General features: G+C 51.9%; 1 protein-coding gene across 4 annotated transcripts in view; it reads right to left on the reverse strand.

Annotated features, from left to right (window-relative positions):
* AHRR (aryl hydrocarbon receptor repressor) overlaps positions 1-25,877 on the reverse strand; it is a 115,031-nt gene that overhangs the window by 67,677 nt on the left and 21,477 nt on the right. For all 4 annotated transcript variants that reach the window (XM_055367781.2, XM_063700890.1, XM_063700888.1 and 1 more), the window contains exons 2-3: positions 24,699-24,770; positions 15,081-15,262 (exon numbers count right to left, since the gene is read on the reverse strand). In XM_055367781.2, the coding sequence (XP_055223756.2) occupies positions 15,081-15,262; positions 24,699-24,760 (244 nt within the window). In that variant the 5' untranslated portion in view covers positions 24,761-24,770. The remainder of the gene's footprint in view (positions 1-15,080; positions 15,263-24,698; positions 24,771-25,877) is intronic.

Genomic DNA, 25,877 nt, shown 5'->3' on the forward strand with positions numbered 1-25,877 from the left:
GAATTTACCCCAGCGCCCCTGGCCCTCAGGCCTCTGGGCTTGGACTGAACTACACCTCGGCTCTCCTGGGTCTCCAGCTGGCAGCTGTCTGAGACACCTGCTCATAATAAGCCTCCCCATATCTGTCTCCGGTCAGTTCTGTTTTTCTGCAGAGGCCTAACTGACATGCCCTGTAAAGCCCGGCCCGAGGTCGGCCGAGAGCTTCACACCAGGCCCGGCCTCTGTGCTCTGGGTGCCTCCAAGGCAGGCCTCCTCTGGATCACTTCCTCCTCCAGCCACCCAGGGAGGTCGGACAAGCATGACGGGAACGTGCCCCCCTCCCCCCACCGACACCTGCACCTTCCCATGGGCTGCCCCCCTCCACCCCACACTGTCACCTGTGCCTTCCCGAGACCTGTCCCCAACCCCATCACCTGTGCCTTCCCGTGGACTGTCCCCCCATCACCCACACCTTCCCATGGGCTGTCCACCCCACCCCTGTCACCTGCATCTTCCTGGGGTCTGTCCCCTACGGACCACCACCTGCCTGAGGCTGCACCCACTGTGAGACTCTGAGGGTCCTGGGGGTGGCGGATGACCTTGGTGAAAATTTCCCTCGAACCTGATTTCACTCACCCCAGCTCCCAGCTCAAGCTCCCTCCTGAGGGACCCTTAAGACACCTCTCCCATCCAGGAGTTGGATGGGATGCTCTGAGAAGCCTGGGACGTCCATCCAACCCTTCCCCGATGCCTGCTCGCCCCAGAATTGCCTGACCTGACGGTGGATCCAGGAAATGCAGCACAACCGTAACACGGGGAGTAAATGAGCAGAGCTTCCAGCGAGGGCCCAGGAGGTCGGGGCACCAGCAAGGGCCCAGGAGGACGGGGCACCAGCGAGAGCCCGGGAGGACGGGGCTCCCAGCGAGGGCCCGGGAGGACGGGGCACCAGCGAGGGCCCGGGAGGACGGGGCTCCCAGCGAGGGCCCGGGAGGACGGGGCACCAGCGAGGGCCCGGGAGGACGGGGCTCCCAGCGAGGGCCCGGGAGGACGGGGCACCAGCGAGGGCCCGGGAGGACGGGGCACCAGCGAGGGCCCGGGAGGACGGGGCACCAGCGAGGGCCCGGGAGGACGGGGCTTCCAGCGAGGGCCCGGGAGGACGGGGCACCAGCGAGGGTCCCGGAGGACGGGGCTTCCAGCGAGGGCCCGGGAGGTCGGGGCACCAGCGAGGGCCCGGGAGGACGGGGCTCCCAGCGAGGGCCCGGGAGGTCAGGGCACCAGCGAGGGCCCGGGAGGACGGGGCACCAGCGAGGGCCCGGGAGGACGGGGCTTCCAGCGAGGGCCCGGGAGGACGGGGCACCAGCGAGGGCCCGGGAGGACGGGGCTTCCAGCGAGGGCCCGGGAGGACGGGGCACCAGCGAGAGCCCGGGAGGGCAGGGCAGTGCTCTCAGAGCCAAGACATTCCCAGGAGGGCACCTCTGACCCCTGCTCTCACACCCCAACCATTTCTACAAATGCCTTTGCAAGTTTTACGTCAAATGAGGGGACCACAGCCTCAAGGCTTTCAAACATTCAAACTCTCCCTTCCTTCCCTTCTCAAGAACTGGATGGCAAACCGTTTTGCCTTTTGAAGATGAATTGTAATATGTACATTCCGGAAGAAAATGTCATTTAGTGATTCTTGATGGCCACAAATGGTATTTGCAAAGGAAACTCCTCACCACCCAGTTACTTTCTGAACAGGTGTGTTCTGCACCAGGATGCACAGAATTTGTCCCAGCTTCTGCACAGGAAAGGTTTAGAGGAAACACTCGGGACAGACACTCTGTGCCAGAGCGTGGGACAAGCACAGCTCTCCCCAGTGGCCTAGGAGGCATCAGGAGCATTCAGGCAGGTGACAAAGACTCAGAGCGAAGCAAGTGACCACAGAGGGAGCCCAGGCTCATGCAATGGGAGGCCTCAGCTCCTGAGTCGGGCTGTGCTGCATGCTCGCCTAGCTGTAGGTCTATTCATCTGCAAGGAGCATGTGCCTCAGCCTTGCAAAGCAGGCAAGTCCACCCTGTGGGACAAAGCTGCCCCTTCAGGCTGTGGGCAGGTGGGGACCAGGACTGTGTGGGTCCCGGAGAGCCCTCAGGTGTCCCAGAAAACAGCTGGTACTGGGTTGGGGGGTTAAGACAGAATGCCCAGGAAGAGGGAGGGTGTGAGGAAGTGTGAGAAGCGGATGACTGTGCCGTGCTGCTCTTGACACATGGGCAGGTGTATATTTAACAGAGTGTGAGGGATGCATTCGAGGTGCTCGCTGAGGGCAAAGAGAAGCAGCAAGTGAGAAGGGGTCCCAGCAAGTGGGTGCTGGATGGGCGAGTGTGCTTCCAAAATCCTTAGTTACAGCTTGTGGGGCAGAGGGGGTTAAAAATGTCCCTCAAAGTCCCAAATTCCCCTAAGCAAGAAAAAGCATCAGGAGTATAAACAAACACACTCATTTCACACAGACACGATATTTACAAAATGGGGGGCACCCCAAGACATATACTGCATCAAGTTGTTGAATTTCCTATGGCAAGAATTTCCAGACTTTTCAAAGAGCACCAGAGAGCTTCAGAGATTTCACACTTCCTCACAGTGCAAAATGAACCGCAAAGAAATGCACTTCCTCTGAGCCAGCGAAGACTGGGGAGGCTGCAGCTGGCAGTGCCCACGCGTTTCTCTGGTCAAGAGAATGCGCCTCTAACCACTTTCTGAGATCACAGAATCCGGGGGCCTCAGGGGGGCTCTGCGGTCACCAGAGTCACACGCTCGTCCTGCAGAGGAAACACACCCTTGCCTTGGAACCCCACGTTATCGTGGAAGATGCAACCAAAAATAGCTCTTTGGGGAAAAAAAGAATACTTGCACACATTGCAAATCCATATTCTCTTCATGATGTGAAACATCTGGTATAAGCAAACTATTTGGGCATTCTTGTTACATTTCAACATATCAAAGAAAAGCACAGCAGGGACAAGCCAAGGGTTCAAGAAACATTTTGTAAAACAAAACCCAAAACACTGTGCTGGTGCTGTTTAACAACCAAATATTCAGTGAATCAGCGTGCGGTGCACAGGTGTACAGATGAGTGAGCGGTCAACACTGCAGGCCGCTAACCCCACACGGCCACAGCCAGGGAGCGCCCTGGCCCACGCCCTCAGGCAGGATACAGCGAGCAGTGCACGCCCAGGGAGTCTTCCTGAGCAGCCCCACTGGCCTCTCCTACTGCGGAAGAGGGCACCGAGCCCTCACTGAGTCCTCTGCCCTCTACCCACAGGTATGGATGCTGCCTCGCTTGTCAACTTTCACATCAACGAGGAGTGCCAGCTCAGCTGTCAGAGTCTCGATTTGTTTATAAATAATGAATTTGTAAGTAAATTTATTATGTTATGTAACCATGAATTTACAACTAACACCCATACGGGGCTGGCCTGCCTGTGAATCACCATTGCCTTCATTGTCCTCACACATCACTACAGGCGGTCAGTGGCTATCAGTCCTGCAATATTCACCATCAACAGATGCAGACTGAACTGAGTACGTCTCAGGGCCTGCGGTGTCCAATGCTCGGGGCCTCCTGAAGGACATGGGCCTTCGTTCGCCTGTGTGGTCATCCACATCTTTGGCATCTGCCACTGCCAACCCCTGTCCTGGGCATACAACAGAGAAGGAGGGGGACAGAACCCAGCAACACACGAGTTAAGCACTAGGAGAGAACGAGCAGCAGAGGGGGCGGTGTCAGGGCAGAGGGGCAGAGGCTGTGATGTTAGAAGTGAGGCCGGGGAAGGCCTCCTGAGGGGTGAAGACAAGAGACCCAGGAGGAGGGCATGGCCTTTAAAAGCTACAGGTGTGCTGAGCCTCGGATGCCACCCCCAGCAAGGCCCACGTGGCATCACTGCCTGGTGCTGCCATATTCAAGCCCCACCAGGCTGGCTCATCCGGTCCCCACGGCCACCGCTGCCCACTTCTCTGTGCCCTTGACCACGCACTGCAGCTCAGACCCGTGTCTGTGGGGCAGGGTGGTCATGATGGGCGGTGAGGAAGGTGTTGGTTATTCTTATATTTCTCTTTACAAAAGGCCCAGCTGCCCAAAATGACAAGTGCTCCTAAAAGACGTGACTTGCCTCACAAACATACAAATGCACACGATGCTGTCCCACATCTGGCTACGCTGAGGGCCCACGACGTGCCCACGAACTCCCGTTCTCCCCCTGCCTCCCTGGGCACTTGCTCTTGCCCCAGCTCCTCCCGGGTGGGAGCAGCTGGGGCTCTGCTGCGACCCCCCAGGGACTCACTTCAGAGCTCATATAAACACCCTGCAACTTCTCCATTTTAGTTTTCCTTGTTCCTCCTGCTTATGCTTTGAGATGATATCAAACTTAGAGAAAAGCTATAAGAATCATATAAAGCACCCAGATACCCCTTGTCCACAGATGCCACTGAGTTTCACCAGTGTCCCAATAACATCCTTTCAGCCAAGGTGGTGCTGGACTGCGGCAGCAGCCATCGCCACACTGCCTTAGTCCCTGCCACCTCTCCATCCCTTCCAGTAACTCCTTGGCTTTCATGGCCTGCCGGGTTTTTTTGGAGATTACAGGTGAGTTATGTTGCAGACTGCCCTTCAATTTGGGCCTGTCTGGTGTTTCCTCGTGATTAGACCGAAGTTACGCACCTCCAGCCAAGTATCAGCAAAGCAATGCTGTGCTCCATCCGCTCATCCTGTTGCGTGGTGCACAATGCCGGCTTATTCCACTATTGGCGGGTAAGATCGATCACTTAGGACAGTGAATGCTGGGCTTTTCGGCTTCATAATTAATAGATATTTTGTTCAAGACTACAAAAATCCTGTCTCATCCCATTTTCACCACCAATTTTAGCACCAATTGATATTTCTTGCCTGAATTATGACTGTAGTGGTTACCAAATTTGATTTGTAATTCACCTTTTCTTTCTATAGTCATCTCTCTTCTTATAGCCATTAATTAGCCTGTTGTGAGGAAAAACTTATTTACTTATTTATTCATTCATTTATATAAATGTGACCCTATAAAATCATATTTTATTCACTGGGGTATAGCCCATTACTATCATTATTCATTTTAATGCTGAAATTGTCCCAGACTTGGCAAGCGGGAGCCCCTTCAAGACGGCTTCTGTGTCCTGTGACACATCTTCATCCCTGGTGACCACTGCCTTGCTTTCTGGCATGAGGTAAGTACAAAGTACCTTGTACTTTGTCTGCTCCAGCTCTTGAAAGAGCCCCAAAAGCCCTAGTCCTTTTAATGGCAAGAAGCATTTAGAAACCAACATCTGAATGTTAGGTGTGATTGCTGCTGCTAGGGTGTCACTGTTCCGAGGCTCTCTCAGTGGACAGTGTGTGTGTGGGGCGGGGGGTAGGGGGGGAAGGTGAGTGTACACACATTTTGCGTACATATTCATGTCTCTCTTTATATATTGAAAACCATGAGTTCACACCAATACCTCCAATTCCAATTCAACATCCCAGGACTCAATATAATGGAATTATTTTTTTCTTTACTATTTGGTAGAAATTGCTTTAAAGCTATCTGAGCCTAGATTTTCTCTGTGTGAAGATGTTAAACAAATCAATTTCTTTAATGGTCCTATGACATTCAGGTTTTCTATTTCTTCTTGAGTCAGTTTTAATAAGTTATATTTTCTAGGAATTTTTTCATTTATGTTTTCAAACTTCAAATTTATTGGCATTAATTTGTTCATAATAGCTCCTCTTTATATTCCTAATACTGCTTATTCTTTTCTCCTTGATCAGTTTCACCAGATCTTTGTAAAGTTTATCATTTTAAAAGAACTCTATTGTATGTTTCTTTTCTATTTCATCAATTTCTATTATTTTCTTTGACTCTCTTTTTATTTTACTGTTCTTTATCAGAACTACTTAATTAAATGCTTAGCTCATTAATATTTAGCCTTTTATACATAAACACTTAAGATTATTTATTTCTAAGTGTTGCTTTGGCTACATCCCACACATTTTAAATATTTCTAAATTACATCTTCTTTTCTTCTTTGACCTATGCGTTATATACAAGTGTGCTTATTTATTTCCAGATATACGGGTTTTCAAGTTATCTTGTTATTATGGATTTCTAGTTTATTTGCATTGAGGTCCCACCTCATTATTCTTCAATATTTTATCTTTTGAAATTTACTGAGACTTGCTTTATTGGCCAGTAGGTTTTCCATATATTTACCAGTTCCATGCGGGCTTTGAAAATACGTGAATTCTGTAGTTTGGGGGTATACTGCTTTATGTATGTCCACTAAATTAACCTTTTTTTTTTCTTTGCATTGTTCAAATGTTCTATAACCTTTACTGGCTTTTATTTACTTCTTCTATAAAATACTGAGTTACAGTATTTAAAATATTTCTCTCTGATGATGAATTTATATATTCTTCCTTATAGTTCTGTCAATATTTGCTTTACAGATTTTGAAATTATGTTATGGAAAGCATAAAATTCAAAATTATATTATCTGCTTGATGAAATGAATTGTTTAATCATTACATAGTTATTTTCTCTATCTCCAGTAATGCTTTTTACCCCAAAATCAATTTTTTACATTAATATAGATTCATCATATTTCCTTCAGTTATATTTCCCCAGTATACCCTTTCCCATCCTTTTACTTTCATCCTTTCTGTACCCTTAGAGGGTAGATGTGTTTTCTGTAAACAACATATAGTAATCCACTTTAATAATCTTTATCTTTTAGTTGTTATGTTTATTCCATTTATGTTTATTGTAGTTACTGATATATTTGGACTTTTGTTCCACCTCTTTTGTGTTTCTTTTTTCCTTTCCCTTTCTAGTCTTTTCCTTTTGATTGATTACATTTTCTCATTCTTTTTTCTTTCCATTAGTTTGAAATTTCAACCCCATTTCTACGGTTGATGATTATCCTGAAAATTTTATTACAAATTAGATAACCATCCTTCAAAGTTAATACAAGAATCTTAGAACTTTTTAACTCATCACTCTCTTCAAATTTGTATCATATTATGACTATATACTTATTTCTCTTTTTAAAATTCTTATATCACCATTATTATTTTACACAATGTGTTTGATTTGATTTGATTTACCCATATAGTCACCACCTTCTTGTTTTTCATTCCCCTTTGCATCTCAAATCTTCCACCTGGAATTCTCTTCCTTCTGCATGAAGTATATGTTTAATATTTTCCTTTAATAAAGTTATCTCTGGGTTCTCAGCTTCACTTAGTCTTTGGTCTCTGATTATTCCTTAATTTCCTACCAGCCCATAAATGTATTTTTAAAGGCTTAAAATATTTTATCTTGAAGTTTTGGCTGTTATCAGTAGAAGGATGCCTCAGTTACATATTGAAAATGGAAGAGACTGCGTTAAGTAGCCAATATTCCCCCACTAGACTCTAAATACCAAGAAGCAAAGACCATAGCAGCTCTTTTTTTACTTGCATTAGAACAGGATGTTAATATGGAACTTTTCCAGCCTGAATTTTAGCTGAGGCCCCAAAACAAGAAGTGCCAATTGTTCCCATGTGAAATTCTGGGTGATCTAGGTAGAAGAGGTGTTGAAGATGAGAGAAGCTCAAGTTTGACAGGAGGGCTTCCTTGGGAGAGGGGGGCTGTGCTCTCCGTCTGTCCCCACCCAACCTGTACCATGAGATGGATGGGCAGCTTTCTCCTCACTTCATTCCAAGAGGGGTTTCACGAGGCCTGCAAGTGCCTACTGTGTGCCTCCTGAGGCTGGTGGTGGGCAGAGACCTGGTATCCCTCTTATACTCAAGAAATCTAAAGGGCAAAAGTTGACTCCTGGAGCTCCCAGTAGGCAACTAGGCTGCATGTGGAAATAACCCTAACCCAGTGGATCAAAGGTGCACATTTCCTGTGGACCAGGTGGGGTCATACTGCCTGAACACTGGCCTGGGATGTCTTAAATCCTGCCCAGAAGGGTTCCTGGAGATGTGAGGGCAGACCTTGGCAAGAGGCTAGAGGTACCACGGCCACCTGGGGCTAAGGAAGTGAGTGTAAGGGACCAGATGGAGAGGATGCACCTCCTGAGTTGGCCAATTGTGGCAGAGACACCCCAGGGTAGGGTGGTCACTTAGGAGACCATGAGAATGCCCCCAGAGCCCTCTGGATTTCCTGCCAGCCTCATGTGCCAGCTCTCTGCCATGCCAGCCATACAGAACCTCTCCTGTCCTTACCTCTTATCCCTCTTGCTCCTCCCACTGGAGGGTTGGAAGCCATAGCTACCAGCTGGGGAGAACCCAGGGGGCAGCAGCCAGCCTGACACCCAGCCTCCCACCTGCCACAGCACCAGGTGAGGTTGGGAAGAGGTTCACATGCGGAAGACATGTAGAGTTTTAACTGTTTTGCTGGACCTATACTAATCAACAAGCCCAGCCTGTGTGGGGCCACATTAGTGGAAGACACTGAATTACCTAGAAGGGACCAGAAAAGTCCTGGGATTATCCCAGTTTCTTCCAGGCACAGAAGGAGAATCAGTCCACAAAGGAGGTTTGCTGGGGCAGACATGAGAAAAATCAAAGTTGTTTTCTCTCAACCCTTGGCCAGCTTCCTTCAGGAATAAACTCAAGCACCAGGAATGGGTGAGTAAATGAGTGAATGAGCCCCTGCTCTTCTTGGCCAGATTCATCTTTTGGAAGCAGTTAAAAGAGGTAGGAAAAGTAAAATCAGCTCCTAAAATAATCAAGAGTGATCTTGCCATACAACTACAACAGTACTTGGGAAACCATTCCTGAGGGCCTCAGGGTCTGAGACAGGAGTGGCCTCACAGCATCAGGGCAGGACCAACTCTCATCCTATCCTGGCTCTCAAGTACAGAGAAATATCCTAAATTATTTTAAACTTGTGAGTCTTTGCAGGAAATGCTCCCCAAGGGGAAGCCATCTTCCAGAAGGCACCAGTGACAGAGAGGAAGGGGGTGAGGGAAAGGGTTGGAGCACAGCCTGGAGAGCTGGAAGGCACTCGACCCACATGTGCCCATGCCCGCCGCAGGATGAGAAAAATCGAGTCCCAGACCTGCGGCCCTGCCATGGGGGCTTGCCTTAGCCTCTAGGGCTGCTGTAACAAAATGATTTAAACAACAGAAAGTTATTTTCTTGCAGTTCTGGAAGCTGGAAGCCCATGATCAAGGTGCCACCAAATTCAGTTTCTGGTGAGGGCTCTCTTCTTGGCTTGTGGACAGCCACCTTCTCACTGCATCTTCACATGAATTTCCTGCTGTGCTTGTGGACAGAGTGAGCCCTCCGATGTCTCTCCTTATACGCGTGCTAATCCCATCAGATCAGAGCTCTACCCTTATGACCGCATTTAACCTTAAACTTAACTTCCTTAGAGGCCCCTTCTCCAAATACAGCCTAACTAGGGGCTAGGGCTTCAACATATGAGTTTTAGGGGACACAAACATTCAGCTTATAACATTCAATCCTTGCCTCCAAAATTTATGTCCTCACATGCAAAATACATTAACTCCATCCCAACAGCCCCAAAAATCTTAACCCATTCCAGCATCAACTCTAAAGTCTAAGCCAAAGTTTAATTTAACTACCATCTAAATCAGAAATGGGTAAGACTCAAGGTACGATTTCTCCTAAAGCAGACCTGCTCTCCAGCCAAGAACCTGTGAGACCAGACAAGCCACGTCCTTCTAAAATACAACGGTGAACAGGCATGGGATGGAACTCCCCATTGCAAAAGGCAGGACCCAGAAGGAAGAGAGGGGAGACGGGTCCCAAGCAAGTCACACGTCTAGCAAGGCAAAGCGCCTGAGACCTGGAGGCCTCGGGACAATCCTCTTTGGCTCCATGCTCTGCCCAGAGGCCCGGCCTCTTTCCCAGCTCTGCAGTGGCCCCACTCTCCGAAACCCAGGAAGAGACAGCCCCGTCCTGTGCCTGTGGTGGAAGTGGCACCCGGTTACCTCTGAATCACCCCCAGGCACACTCTCCCCTTTCTGGAAAGATGAAACATGCCAGCTGCTGGTGAGCACTACCTCCCATCCTGTTCTCCTTAGGCCAAGCTGACAGTGTCTCTGTGGGCGTGGTGCCATCCCCACTCATGGCCTCTGCTGAGGAGGCTTCCCGGCTGGGCTCCTGGCTCACACCCAGTCTCCCTATCCAATGGCTGTTCCGCCACGTGCAAGTCTGTCCAGAACACTTTCTCTGTTTCTTGAGATGGAGTCTCACTCTGTCACCCAGGCTGGAGTGCAGTGGCAAGATCTCGGCTCACTGCAACCTCGGGTTCAAGCAATTCTCTGCCTCAGCCTCCCAAGTAGCTGTGATTACAGACGCCCACCACCATGCCTGGCTAATTTTTATATTTTTAGTAGAGATGGGGTTTCACCATCTTGGCCAGGCTGGTCTTGAACTCCTGACCTCGTGATCACCCGCCTCAGCCTCCCAAAGTGCTGGTATTACAGTTGTGTGCCACCGTACCCGGCCCACCTTCTCATTTTTTGCAATGTGGATAGGCTGAGAATTTTCCAAACCTTCAAGTTCTGGTTCCTTTTCTTTTGGCAATTCCTTCCATGTATCTCTCTCCTCTGACGTTTCACTATAAGCAGTAAGGAGAAGCAAGAGTTTCAACACTTTGCTTAGAAATCTCACCAGCAAAACACCCCATTTCATCACTTGCAAGTTCCACTTTCCACAAAATGTTAGAATTCAGTCCAGCCAAGTCCTTGCCACTTTATAACAAGAATCACTTTCCTCGCGTTCCACGGGCACATTCCTCACCAGAATCTGCCTTAATGCTCACATTTCTATCAGTGTTCTGTTCATGGGGTACGTGTGTTCTCTGCGACCACAGCTCTCCCTGCAATGCTCTCCTCTCTGAGCCCTCACCAACAACACCTTTAACACCCATAGTTCTACCAACAACTGCTTCACAGCCATCAGGGCTCTTTCTAGCACACACCTCAAAAACTCATCCAGCCTCCACCCACCAGCCAGCTGCAAGTCACTTCCACATTCTTAGGTATGTGGCATGTAGTGCAGGGCACCCCACTTCTCTGCCTGGGCTGCTTATAATAAACACCCCCGCCTGGGGGCTTAAACAACGGGAATTGGCTTTCCCACATTTCTGGAGCTAAAAGCCCGTCATCAGGATGCAGCTGATTTGGCTCTGGTGAGGGCTCTCTTTCCAGCCTGCAGACAGCTGCCTTTCCCCTGTGTTCTCTCACAGCCTTTCTTTGGGGGGTGTTCAGCACAGAGAGGGACAGAGGGTTCTTTTGTGTCTCCTTTTTAAGGACACTGGTCCTATCAGTTCAGGCCCCCCCCCCCCGCTTATGACGTTGTTTAACCTTAATTTCTTCCTAAGCGGACCCACCTACAAATACAGCCACACTGGGAATTAGGGTTTCACTATATGAATAGGTGAAGGGACAAGACAAACATCCAGTCCATAAAAAGATCATCAAGGAAAAGGTAAATCTTCAGTGAAAGCTGAAAATCAGCATGATTTGCCTTAATAAAGTATAACTTCAGGCCTGGGTTTAAACAATCACTCGTAATCTCAAGGAGCATGGAACTTTTGACCTGCTAGCAAGCGTGGCATTCCAGAGTTCAAGATCCCAGGACACCTCGTGGCACTGTGGGGCCTCTGTTCTTGCCCACCTAGGGTGGGGTGAAGTGGATGTGCCCGTTCAGCCCGGGTGGGCTTCAGAGCCAGGACTGACCCCAGGAGGGGCTCCAGGATGGACACAGGTGTGTGTTCAGGCCCCACAGTGGAGCACGGTGGATGCAAAGGAACAAGAGGACTCCGATGCTGCTGCGGGTGATGAGTGGAGGGAGCAGGGAGTAGCGTCATCCTGACAGGAAAATCCCCAGGCTTTCAGAGTGAGGCTGTGCCACCTTCTCTCCTCCCTACTTTGTTTTTGGGACTGTTCTACTCCACACTTCTCTACACAGCAACAAGAACACACACCTCTGTGCCCCGTCAGCACTCCGGCCCCACGCATGGAGGTGGACACAGCCACACGCCAGGCCCGGGTGGACTCCGTGACTGAGGGCCTCCACTCCCGGGCGCTCTTCCTCAGTCTGCCCGGGTGGACTCCGTGACTGAGGGCCTCCACTCCCGGGCGCTCTTCCTCAGTCGGTGACTATCCGGGTGGACTCTGTGACTGTGGGCCTCCACTCCCGGGCGCTCTTCCTCAGTCTGCCCGGGTGGACTCTGTGACTGAGGGCCTCCACTCCCAGGCGCTTTTCCTCAGTCGGTGACTATCCGGGTGGACTCCGTGACTGAGGGCCTCCACTCTTGGGCGCTCTTCCTCAGTCTGCCCGGGTGGACTCCGTGACTGAGGGCCTCCACTCTTGGGCGCTCTTCCTCAGTCTGCCCGGGTGGACTCCGTGACTGAGGGCCTCCACTCCCGGGCGCTCTTCCTCAGTTGCTGACTGCAGGGGTCCTGGCAAACACAGGCACCCCCAAGGAGTTCTGGGAGGGTGGCCTGACCCACAACTGGGCTTCAGCAACAGAGCCGGGGCTTCTGGACCCTTTCTGGTCAGTGTTAAGGTCCCACGTCCCAGGCTGTGACCAGGGTTCAGCCTAGAAGGGGCCCAACTCCCCTCCATGCCCCGCAACAGGAGGGCAGAGAGCTCTCTCAAGGCAGCAGCAGACTGTCTCCTCCGCACCACCTCCTTCCCTCTTATTTTGTGCCTGACTTCCCCGGTGTGAATAGTAAAATCACCAAGAGTGGAAAATCCCGACCTTAACAGTCACCCAGGAGAAGCGTAGAAGCTAAGAGTTTTATAACTTAAAGTGCCAATCTCCAAACAAAAATAAACTAAACCCACTGCATTCTAAAAATCCACGAAGGTCAACATTAAACATCACAAGCAAATGCTCAGGCCATCATCACCCTGGTTCATGTCCTTCCCAAAGGCAACTTTTTATGGCAGCCGTAATGAAATTAGCTTACCCATCTCTAAGTCAAGAGGCATAGTTTAAGATCTAACTTTTATAGCTTGACTTGTTTCTAATTATACGTGGAAATGACTTCAGAAAAGTTTTTAGAATTTCCTCTAAAATGTACAGCCTGAAGGGGATCACAAAATTCACAATCCTTGGTAGAAAAATCAGGAAGTTTATTTCCCTAACTGTGAAAGCTGCAGCACTCTCGTAAGCCGGTGGCCCCTGAGAGTCACTGCAGATGCGGCAGAGGTGGGCACCTCCCAGCAGGGCAGCAGGAGGCACGCAGGGTGCCCCTGCACAGGATGGCCATCCAGTGCCATTGCCCCGGCTTGGGGCAGGCAGCAGGATGGGAAGCTCACTCGCTGGCAGGTTAAGAAGAGCCAGGTGTCCAAACTTGCTGGAAACACCAGAATCGAAGACTTTCTGAGGCCGTCAAGCCCTGGCCTGGCTGGGCACAGTGGGACCTGTGCGGAGAGGAAATGACCTGGCCTCTCCTCCAACCTCCCAGCGAGAGGGTGAGGCTGTGCGGTGTCGGTGGGAGGAAGCCGATGTGCCAGGTCTTCAGCTCGGGACAAAGCCTCCCTGCCGGCTGCCCCAGCCCTTCCTGCACTGTCCAGACACGGGGACTGCCCTCTGCCATTGGCGCTGCTGAGCCGCACTGCGCCATCCATGAAAGGTGTGTCCCAGAAGGCAAACCTGGGAGCCTGCCCTCGATTCCATGCTGGCGCCCATGCCCAGGTGCATGCAGGGTGGTGCCCGCTCCACCACACCAGACCACACCAACTGCACCACATCTTAACCCTCCTGGAAAAGCTGCCATCCTGCACATAAGGCAAACCCCAGGCCTCTCAGGTAAACTGAGTCCAACAGCACCCAGCAGCCCTGGGCACCGGGAGGCCCAGGCTGGGAACGGAGATAAATATAAAATTAATAGTTTTCAACATAAAATTAGAAAACCTGGAATGTAAAACTAAAACTTGCTGTGACCTCACCACTCAGATAAGCTCTGTTAACATTTTGTGGGATTTGATTTCCATGGAGGCTGCGGCCAGCCGGGACCGGGGGAAGACCCTCAGTGTGGGGCCGGCACTGGCAGGACACGGCGCGTGATGCTGGGCATCACCGTGGCCTTCCTTCCCGCATCCCATGGGCCACGTCCTTCCCTGGGGGTGTCTGAGGGTGTGCAGAGGCCTGCAGGGGCCCAGGCACTGACAGCCTCTCGCACCCTGAGACAGACGCCCCCCGCAGAGGAGGCCCCCACCCTGACTCAAACTCAGGAGTGCAGGCACCGGGCACAACTGCCACATGCTGCTGGTCACCGGGTTTTTAGTTCTAAAAGTGCTGCAATCAAACCACGTGCAGGCATGTCACCCAACACAGAAGCTGGAAGCAGCTTCTCTCCCACTCTCCCGCAACATCAGAGGCCCCACGGTCTACACCTGCGAGTTCTCTGGAGCGATCCCAGCTCCCAGGGCAGCAATAACCGGAAATCTAAGGAAACGCCATGCTTCCAAGGACAGACAGGGCACAGGCCTGGGGAGGCCCCACCTGAAATGCAGGAGCCCCAGAAGCCCCTCCCCACGAGAGGGCAGCCCCAGCAGCTGTGTCCGGGCACGGCCTGGCGTGGGCAGAGGGAGGCGCCCGGCACCCCAGGGCAGCCCCCGGGTCCCACCTAGTCAGCTGCCTCAGCCTCCTGACCATGCCCAGCCCTGCTCATCCACAAAGCTGATCCCTCATTCCCTGGAGCCGGGGTCTGTGGGGAAGCCCCAGTGAGGCCCAGCACGGGGAGGAACAGCCCCAGCCCCTCCCTCAGGAGCTGCGCAGCTTCAGCAAGCCCAGGACCCCAGGCGCAAACTGGCCCATCCCAGCAAAGTGGGGTGAGGCCCCCACCCTGAGAGTGTCGAGGACAGCTAGGGCCAGACCTGGCCCCAGGGAAAATCCACAGCCCAGCCAGCTCCCATCCAGGGGCCAAGTCTCCAGGTTCCGGGGGCAGCGTGGGGGAAGAAGGGAGTGCACGTGGTGCAACGCACCAGACACACTTCACCTGGCCACAAGGCCCCAGATGGACTCAGGGGAGACACAGCCTGACTCAAGTGAACGGGTGGGCGCAGGTGAGAGTCCTACCTTGGAAGAAGCTCTTCACCCGGAGGTAACTGACACTGAGGCGCAGGACAGAAAGCTTGTCCAGCTTGGAGATGATGTCAGGCGGGAACGGCAGCAGGCTGGCCAGGTGGTCCAACTCGGCGTTGAGGCGGTCCCGGTGTCGCTTGGAGGGGTTGGACTTCTCTGCCCCCACGGCGGGCCTCCTGTGGGGAGATGGTCTGGGTCAGGTGGGCTTCTCCACCAGAAGCCACAGGCCCCCTGGGGCGGAAACCGTCCTCTGCAGTGACCTTACTAGGAGCATCTATGCTGCTGCCAGGACAAAAGGCGGGAAGAGGACTAAAGCTCACCCATGCCTCAAGACATAGACACTAAAAACCACAGCGCACAACAGCCAAGCACAGCTCAGTATCTGGAGGGGATGTAGAGAGTAGAAGCAAACCAGCCCGAGAACCGCAGCTCAGAGCACGGAGACAGGGCATGGCCCCCAGCTGTGGGACAGGCACATTTCTCCACCTCTCCACTACGGATCCCTGAGGAGGGAGGAGGACGCCTGGTCCCAGGCTGGTGGGGCAAGAGTGAGCATAGAAAATGCCACATTCATTGAGCATCCTTAGGGGACTCCTCGGTGTCTAAACAAAACCTAACACATTCCAGGAAACATGAAAAGGTCCTCCTGGCATCAGCCAGGCCGTGCCCAAGGCCGCTCCGAGCTTCGGTTTCTCCTGTACATGCTGGGGCTGAGGGGAGAATACCCAGGGCAAATGAGACCAGGTGCCTGCCACTCCGGGGCCCCACAAAGGGGCAGTGAGGGCCATTACCCAATTCTCCTAATAAGCCACAGCAGGCCTGCTCTACCCACAAAAAGGGGCCACCTGTGGGGCTTCCATACCACAGAGCCCAGAGAGGGAGGGAGCTGACCCCACTCACCCAACCTACCTTAAAATGACAGGAGCTTGGCGTGACCCTCTCACCTCAGAGTGACCGTCCCCTACAGCTGACCCATTTAACCTCAGAGTGACTGTCCCCTACAGCTGACCCATTTAACCTCACAGTGACCATCCCCTATGGCTGACCCATTTAACCTCAGAGTGACCGTCCCCTACAGCTGACCTATTTAACCTCAGAGTGACCATCCCCTACGGCTGACCCATTTAACCTCAGAGTGACCGTCCCCTACAGCTGACCTATTTAACCTCAGAGTGACCATCCCCTACGGCTGACCTATTTAACCTCAGAGTGACTGTCCCCTACAGCTGACCCATTTAACCTCAGAGTGACCGTCCCCTACGGCTGACCTATTTAACCTCAGAGTGACCGTCCCCTACAGCTGACCTATTTAACCTCAGAGTGACTGTCCCCTACAGCTGACCCATTTAACCTCAGAGTGACCATCCCCTACGGCTGACCTATTTAACCTCAGAGTGACTGTCCCCTACAGCTGACCTATTTAACCATCACTGCACTGAAGCCACTTCAACTGCCATCTCGTTCTAGATATCATTTCCATATGCAATCATGCGAAAGAAAAGATGGCAGCCAGTATGGAGTCCACTGGGAATGCATGGGGAGACTGAGCAGGGGCCAGTTACTGGCAGGACCACAGGAACGAGGCCACCTGACTTTCCACACTAACCCTTCCTGGGACCTTGGCACATACAGGAGTGAGCCTGCTGTTTCCAGAGGTTTGGGTCTCTTTTGTCAAGAAGCTCCTTATTTTTCTAAGGTGTTTGCATTTATGAGTGAGCTGACACGTGCAAGCTGTAAGTCTGAAACAATCTGTTCTGTCAGGAACTCTGCGGCACAAACTCCATTTCTCACTGTCTAACAACCTAGGCCGTAAACCAGTCACAGAGCAGCCTGACAGCGCCAAACCCAGAGCGGTTGTTTTCAGTTGAGATATAATCCACATAACATGAAACTAACTGTTTAAAAGTGAACAGTTCAATGTCACTTAGGGCCGTCGCTAAGCTGTGCAAACCTCACCTCTATTTAGTTCCAACCCTGAAGGAAACCCTTACCCATCAGCCGTCTCTCTAGATTCCCCTTCTGTTAGCCCTGCCAGCCCCTAGTCAGCTCTCAGCATGGACCCTCCTACTAAAGGCATGTGGTAGAAATGGAATCAAGATGTGGCCTTCTGTGGCCGGCTTCTTTCTCACAGCCTCATGTTTTCAAGGTTCATCCACACTGCTGCAGCTCTCTGTGCTTCCTTCCTTTTCAGGGCTGAGTAATATTCCCGTGTATGAATAGGCCACATTGCTTTATCCATCTACCTGCTGACGGACGTTTGCGTTGTCTCCTCTGTTTGGCTGCTGTATCGGTGCAGTGAACACTCATCTAGAAGATTCTGTTTGAATATATACTTTCAATTCTCTCGAGCATGTACTTAGCAGGAGAGTTGCCGGGTCGTATGTTAATTCTGTTTCATTTTTTGGGGAACCACCAAACTGCTTTCCATGGTGGCTGCGCTATTTTACTTTCCCATCAGCAACGTAGCAGGCCTCCAGTTTCTCCACATCCTCACCTACACTTATTATTTTCTATTTTTTTGATTACAGCCATTCTGGTGTGTGTGAAGTGGTATTTTGTTACGGTTTTGATTTGCATTTTTCTAATGACTTATGATGTTGAGCATCTTTTCAAATGCTTGTTGTCCATTTTTATATTTTCTTTGGAGAAATGGCTATTCAAGTCTTTTGCCCAGTTTTAAATTGGGTTGTTTTTCTTTTTGTTTTTGAGTTGTAAGAATTCTTTAACTACTCTGGATACCAGGCCCTTATTGAGTATATGATTTCTATTTATTTTCTCCCATTCTTTGTCTTATCTTTGGTTATCTTTCCACTTTCTGTTTTTTTGTTTTTTTTTTTTAATGTCGCACCCACCAAAAATGACTCAAGCTGCTAGCCAAGATGTAAATAGGCGGGAGAATTGGGGATGACCTGGACCTGCTCTCGTGTGCACTGGCATCCCCTGGCTGGAGGGGCCCACCTGTCAGTGAAGGACACCCAAGACCTCCCCAGAAAACAAGGGGAGCACCTAGTGGGCAGACAGCAGCTGGGAGAGGCCACAGAATGGGGGCGCCAGAGAAATGGGAGAGATGGCCGAAGGCAGTGGGGAGAGGACAGCCAGGAGGACACAGACCACGGACAGGATACGAGAAGCCTAGAAGCCCTGAGGGCGTGCAGGAGAAGCTCCAGTTCACTCCAGGGCAGAGGAGACTTGCAGGAGGATTCACCAATGCCCATCAGCACAGAAACAGGTGTGGGAGGTGCACCAAGCCAGCTCAGGCGGAAAGAGACGCCCCAAAATATGCAATGCCTGTGAACAAACCTAACAAAAGACACTCAAATCAGAGCTGAGAAAAATTTAAAGACCAAATACGCAGAAAGATATACCATGTTCTTTGATTGGATGATTCAATATTGTTAAGATGGCAATTCTCCCCAAAACTGATCTATAGATTCAATGTAATCATATTAAAATCCCAAAAGGAATTTCTACAGAAATTGACAAGCTGATTCTAAAATTTACATGGAAATGCAAAGGACCTAGAATAGCCAATTAAAGAGAAGGGCACAGCTGGGGACCTACACTACTGAGTTTAAGCCCTCTCTAAAGCTACAATATTAAAGATGATTTGGTTATTAGAGAAAACATAGAAGTATAAATGAATAGAAAAGAATGGTGTGAGTCTAGAAATAGACACACTGGTTTTCCTTGGGTCTTCATTGGACAATTTACTTCACAAAGATACTAACGCAATTAAATAGGGAAAGGAAAATCTTTTCAATAAATGGTGTTGGATCAACCGTATATCCAAGAAAACAAACGGACACCAGCTCTACCCTCATGTAATATCCAAAAATTAACTCAAAAAAGGAGTATAGACTTCAAGGTGCTTTAAACTACTGTAAAACTTTACAAGAAAATGTGCAAAAATCAATCCTTCAGACCTTGGGGGTAGTCGCAGGACTCTTAGAACACAAAAAGACAAAAAGCTCACAAGTTGGTCTTCATCACAAGGTTTTCTTTTTTTTTAATTTTCTTTTTTTTTGAGACGGAGTCTCACTCTGTCACCCAGGCTGGAGTGCAGTGGCGTGATCTTGGCTCACTGCAAGCTCTGCCTCAGGAGTTCACGCCATTCTCCTGCCTCAGCCTCTGGAGTAGCTGGGACTACAGGCGCCCGCCACCGTGCCTGGCTAATTTTTTTTTGTATTTTTAGTGGAGACGGGGTTTCACCATGTTAGCCAGGATGGTCTCGATCTCCTGACCTTGTGGTCCTCCCGCCTCGGCCTCCCAAAGTGCTGGGATTACAGGCGTGAGCCACCGCGCCCAGCCAAAAGGTTTTCAAATGTCTTTTGAAAGTCAATATTAAGAAAATTGAAAAGATAAGCCTTAGGTTGGAAGAAAATATTCACAACAAGGGTTTATATCCAGAATATGTAAAGAACTCTTACAACTCAATAATAAGAAAACAAGACAATAAGAACATGGGCAATTATTTAAACAGACACCACCAGACAAGATATATGGATGGTGAAGAAGCACATAAAGTTATCCTCAACACCATTAGTCACTAGGGAAATGCACATTAAAACTCTGATGAGATACCACCAACCCATGAGGAGGGTCAAAACCAAGAAGGCTGAGCATACCACACACCGGCGGGGATGCAGAGAAACTGGGATTCTCACACACAGTGTCTGGGAATGGGAAATGACACCACTGCTTTGGAAACAGTTAAACGTGCACCTGCTGTGTCACCCAGCAACTGCACGCCTAAGTATTTATCCAAAAAACATATAGACTTGTACAAAAATGTTCATGGTAGCTTTATTTGTAACAGTCTAAAACGGAGAATGACCTGAACTTCCATCCGCAGGTAAATAAACAGACTTGGTCTATCCATACAACAGAACACTTCGCAGCAATAAAAGAGAACAAATGGCTGGTGCTAGAAACATGGATGAATCTCAGAACCTTTATGCCAAGGGCAGACAGACAAAATGCTGTGTGATTCCATTTGCACAAAATACCAGGACAAGCAAACCATCTGCAGTGACAGGAAACAGATCGGAGGTTGCCTGGGGCAGAGCTAGAGGGAGGAATTACGAGGGGCCACAAAGAAGCTCGTGGAGTGATGGAAACGCTTCCTCTCGATTTTGGTGATGGCTTCACAGATGTACACAAATGTAAAAACGGACCCGCTGCACACCTTAAACGTGCAGTTCAGCTGAAATACGTATACTTCAATTATACTCAATAGACATCAAAATGCAAAAAAAAAAAAGGGGGGGGGGGAATCCCTGTGGCTTCCACAGTGTCATGAGCTGAAGGCACTCTCCCTGCTGAGGACTCCGGGGAATCCCAGAAGACAAGGAGCATCAAACAGGCTGCTGGTGGCACAGGGCATTCACTCCTGGGAGAGCGCTGTGGATTCAGGATCACCCAAGTCATCCAAAGGATACCGAGGCTAGGCGGGAGTCAAGGGCACTGCCAAGGGGAGGGCTGTCCCAGCCGGCCGCCCGGCTTCCCCCACATCAGCTGCCCCCTGCACTCAGTGCTTGTGGGGGCCTCTCAGGGGCAGGTTCTAGACCAACTCCACCTCCGATGGCACGCTCCACAGCCTTTACCAGCCACCCCTTCCAGACAAAATTTAGGGCACACACAGACCCATCCCCCATCACCACAGAGGAGCTGGGCAGACCAGAGCACTGGACACGGCCCTCAGGTGCATCAAGGGCCACAGCTGGGACGGCCAGAGCGGAGGGGGCCCCCACCGCAGGAGGGGGTACAGGATGGGCGCCCAGACTCAACATCAAAACAGTGTTTTGGCCTCCAGTTTCCCAGAGTGGGTCCCTAGAGGGGTTCCCAGGACCCCTGCACGTGCCAGCAGCCCCTCCATGGAGAAAGACATGGCAGCCTTCAGAGATGCCCATGCTCGGACACACCAGCCTCCATCACCTTGCCTAGTGTATGCGTGCAGTGGGGGTGTGTGTCTGAGTTGGAAAACATTTCATGACTATTCAGGTCATTCACTGTCTTTCATTGCCCCTCAAATCACAACTGGTTTTCTTTTTTCCCTCTTTTTTCCTCTTTCTTCCCCAAGTGCTTAAAAGTTTTAAACATAAATACATATATTTTAAGGAAAGTATTTGAAGAACTAATGGGAATATTCTCCTATAAACTTGAAGTAGGGGAGATCTTCCTAATCGTGATGTAAAATTAGCCACAAAAGTAAAGATTGACAAATTCAACTCATACAAATTTAATTTTTTCTGCATGGCAAAGAACACTATATGTAAAATCAAAACTGGGGTAAAGTATTTGAAACCCATTCAAAAATTAATTTCCCTAGTTTCCAAGCTCTTACAAATCAAGAGGCACAAAACATAAACAATCTACTAGAAAAATGAGCAAAAGATGTAAACACGGTTCACAGAAAAGGAAACGCAAATCGCTCTTAAACCTCACTTATGATACAAGAATGCAAATTAAAATCACCAATATCTGAAATACACTATGTGCTGGGGCGTGGGGAGGAGGAACTGATGAGGAACTCTAACCCTAATGCTGGGAGGTTTGGGAACAACTATTGAAATTACAAATGCCCGTGCTTTGGCTGAGCAATTCCACATCTAGGTTTTCATCCTCCCAATACACGAGTGTGGGGGATTTGATTTTACCTCTTGCAAGCTAACAACTCGTTTCTGTTTCGTGGACCCTGGAAGAAGACATGAGACCCCAGAGGCGGAGACAAAGGGCTTACTACTCACGGCACAGCAAGCTACGTGAGCTTCCGCGTGTTCATCATTCACCCAGGTCCCCAAGTCCCGCGGGGGGATGTGGAAGCATCCTGGCTGATGCTGCATCTGCAGTGGGTTCTTGTAGCAGCAGAGGAAGACAGAGCTTTATACAGGGTGAGACTGAGGTCTGCAGGTGAAGGGCCGCCGTCCCTGGGGGCCAAGGAGGACGGAGCCGGGTGCACGTAGGGAGCCAGGAAGGGTTGAGACACTTCCATAGCTGGGTCCCCCGGGGGTGGGCGATGGAATGTGCTCCTGAGCCTGTGCACTTGAGAGATTTGGGTAGCAGACGTATTTGTCACATTAAATAAGGAGAGGAAATAGCTTTGCCACACAGCTGCAAATGCAGTCCCTGTGGTGGGGCAGTCTAGGTAAGAATCAGAACGAAATTTCCTGCTTTTATTGTGTTTTTATTCCACTGCAAAGGCCTGAGAAAGGAGTTTTTGGGCCTTTGCATTTTATGTATTGGTGTTGTGAATAGCTAGTGTGCTCACCTATTGCAAAACTCAGAGGAAAGTGTCTTCAGGCTGGCTCCCTGCCTGGAGGCAGCTGATTTTAAGTTTTCTGTGATTCCGTCGGGAGACATTTTATGAATAAACTAGAAAATGTGCAGGCACCGTATTTATGTTTCCTCCCTTTATATATGAATTGCAGCATCCGTATCTACTGCCGTCCCCCGCCTAGAGCTTGTTCGCAATCAGTGCAGGGCTGTGCTGTGTTTCTTCTGCAGCCCTTGGTCCCGGCCTCAGCTGTGTGCCTGGCCCCATGCATGGTTTTGCGCATGTGCTCTCCGCTGGGCCAGCGTCAGCCTGGGCACTGAGCCTACTGCATGCTGGTGTTCGATGCACAGAGAGTGCGAGGCTTTGGCCGCAAACTGCAGCCTTGAGGCACAAGGTAAGGTCTCCCTGTGGGACGTGGGATCTCTACTGTTTACCATAACAAGACACCTAAACAAGATGTAAACAGTAAACAAGATCCTTCCTTCCCAAGGGAGGCCTTACCTCCCCTTGTTTCCCAGCCCCAGCTCCTCCTGGGGCGCCGCAGTGCTTGGAGGCACCATGGCCACACACTAAGGCCAAGCATTTGACACGTCCAGGCGCCAAGGGGCCTTACCTCATTATCACAGCAGGTGTTAGGGCAGCGAGGGTGGCGTTGCTGTGAATCTGCCCAGAATCCTACAGCCCCTGCAGCTGGGGACATCATCCGACACACACACCCACCCCCCCTCCCCCCCACACACACATCCCCACACACAGCCAGGGACATCATCTGACACACACAGTCCCCCCCGCACACACACAGCCTCACACCCCCCACACACAGCCTCACACACACACACCCCACACACACAGCTCCCCACAGCCCTCCACACACACCTGCACACGCAGTCTCACACAGCTTCGCACACCTGCACACCCGCAAGTCTCACACACACCCCACACACACCCCCCCCACACAGCTCCCTACAGTCCCCCACACACACCCGCACACACAGTCTCACACAGCCTCGCACACCCGCACAGTCACACACACACACCCACACACACACAGCCCCCCCCACAGCCTCACACACACACACCCCACACACACAGCTCCCTACAGTCCCCCACACACACCCGCACACACAGTCTCACACAGCCTCGCACACCCGCACAGTCACACACACACACCCACACACACACAGCCCCCCACAGCCTCACACACACACACCCCACACACACCCCACACACACAGCTCCCTACAGTCCCCCACACACACCCGCACGCACAGTCTCACACAGCCTCGCACACCCGCACAGTCACACACACACACCCACACACACACAGCCCCCCCCACAGCCTCACACACACACACCCCACACACACAGCTCCCTACAGTCCCCCACACACACCCACACACACAGTCTCACACAGCCTCGCACACCCGCACAGTCACACACACACCCACACACACAGCCCCCCACAGCCTCACACACACACACCCCACACACACAGCTCCCTACAGTCCCCCACACACACCCGCACACACAGTCTCACACAGCCTCGCACACCCGCACAGTCACACACACACACCCACACACACACAGCCCCCCACAGCCTCACACACACACACCCCACACACACCCCACACACACAGCTCCCTACAGTCCCCCACACACACCCGCACACACAGTCTCACACAGCCTCGCACACCCGCAGTCACACACACACACCCACACACACACAGCCCCCCCCACAGCCTCACACACACACACCCCACACACACAGCTCCCTACAGTCCCCCACACACACCCGCACACACAGTCTCACACAGCCTCGCACACCCGCACAGTCACACACACACACCCACACACACACAGCCCCCCCACAGCCTCACACATACCGCACACACCCCCGCAGCACCCCCCCACCCGCAGACACACAGCCTCGCATAGCCTCGCAACACACGCACACACCCAGCCGTGCCACACCCTCCGTCCCAGCGGGTGGCGGTCTCGCCTGCGGAGCCTGGGAAGCTGCCACGGCCCCGCCGCCTCCGCCTCTGCCGCCCGGAGCTCCGCCCGCGTCCTTGGCCTCAGCCCCTCACGGTGCCCGCCGCCTCGCTCCACCGCTCAGGGCCCCGAGGGCGCAGGGACGAGCCTCGCCGGGGGCTCCGGGCACCGGGGCGCTGCGGGGACACGACTCCTGCGCCGCCCGCGCCAGAGCTCAGCCCCGGCCCGCCCGGCTCCCGAAGCCTTCCTCGCTCGCCCTGTTCCTAAAACTCCGTTTTCAATGCAAACCCCAATCCTCCCCTTCCATGGGTACAATAACCCACACAAGCAGAAGGCGGGATACTTTACTGTTTCTGCAGGGGCCTCCTCCGCTTCCGGCCCGCGTACGTGCACTCCCCCGGCGGGATCATCGTCCTCGGCCTGGAAGACAAGGGGGCACCCAGTCACCGGAACGCGCCACGTGCGCCCTGTTCCCGCCGCGATGCCCCGGGCCCCTCAGCGCGGTCCTGGCGCCCCCACACCCGCCCCACCTCCTCCTCCTCCTCCTCGTGGGACCCCCTGGCCCGGGACCCCTGCTCTCCAGCACCCCGCACTGAGAAGCCACCGGGGCCGGGTCACGCCTGGGCCTCCCCTCGGTGGCAGGCGGGTCCCGGCCTCCCCCAGAGAAGCGGCCTGCTCTGGAGCCTGGCTCAGGGCGCCATGGCGGGAGACCGGCGTCCTGAGGAGGAAGCCATCGAGGAAGCCAGGAACGGGCGGGGCGCGGCCAAGGCCTGGGCAGCCTGCAGCCTCCAAACACTCATCACGCGGGGTCCCGTGTTCCCGTCACCCCCGAGAAGGTATGTGGGGTCCCATGTTCCTGTCACCCTGAGAAGGTATGTGGGGTACCGTGTTCCCATCACCCCCAAGAGGGTACGCGGGTCCCGTGTTCCCATCACCCCGAGAAGGTACGTGGGGTCCCACGTTCCTGTCACCCCTGAGAGGGTATGTGGGGTTCCGTGTTCACATCACCCCGAAAAGGTATGTGGGGTCCCATGTTCCTGTCACCCCAAGAAGGTATGTGGGGTCCCGTGTTTCTGTCACCTCTGAGAGGGTACTCAGGTCCCATGTTCCTGCCACTCCGAGAGGACACACGGGGCCACATGATCCCATCACCCCCAAGAACGCATGCAGGGCAACAGCATAATCTCCTCTCTGTGGTGTGATCTCCCTGTGCTGTTTGTGGCAGGTCTTGCTCTTCTCATCTCTGCCCTTGATAGCCTTGTGCTTTGGGCCAACAGGCTTCCTCTTTTCTATGTAAAATTCTACTCCACTCTACAGTCCTGGGATTCCACTTAAGTCACTAGCTCACAGCGCCCTGAGTCCAGCTGACTACACCCACCAGCTGCCACCAACAGTGCTGGACACAGGCATGTGCCTCCCAGCGGGGCCCCTGAGGAGCAGTCCAGTATCTGTGCCCAGGCTGGTCAGCTTGCCTGCCACCCACCTCAGAGAGGGCATCACCCTTCTTCTCACAGAATCTTTTTTTTT

The sequence above is a fragment of the Gorilla gorilla genome, chromosome 19 (assembly GCF_029281585.2).
Source record: "Gorilla gorilla gorilla isolate KB3781 chromosome 19, NHGRI_mGorGor1-v2.1_pri, whole genome shotgun sequence".
NCBI lineage: Eukaryota > Metazoa > Chordata > Mammalia > Primates > Hominidae > Gorilla > Gorilla gorilla.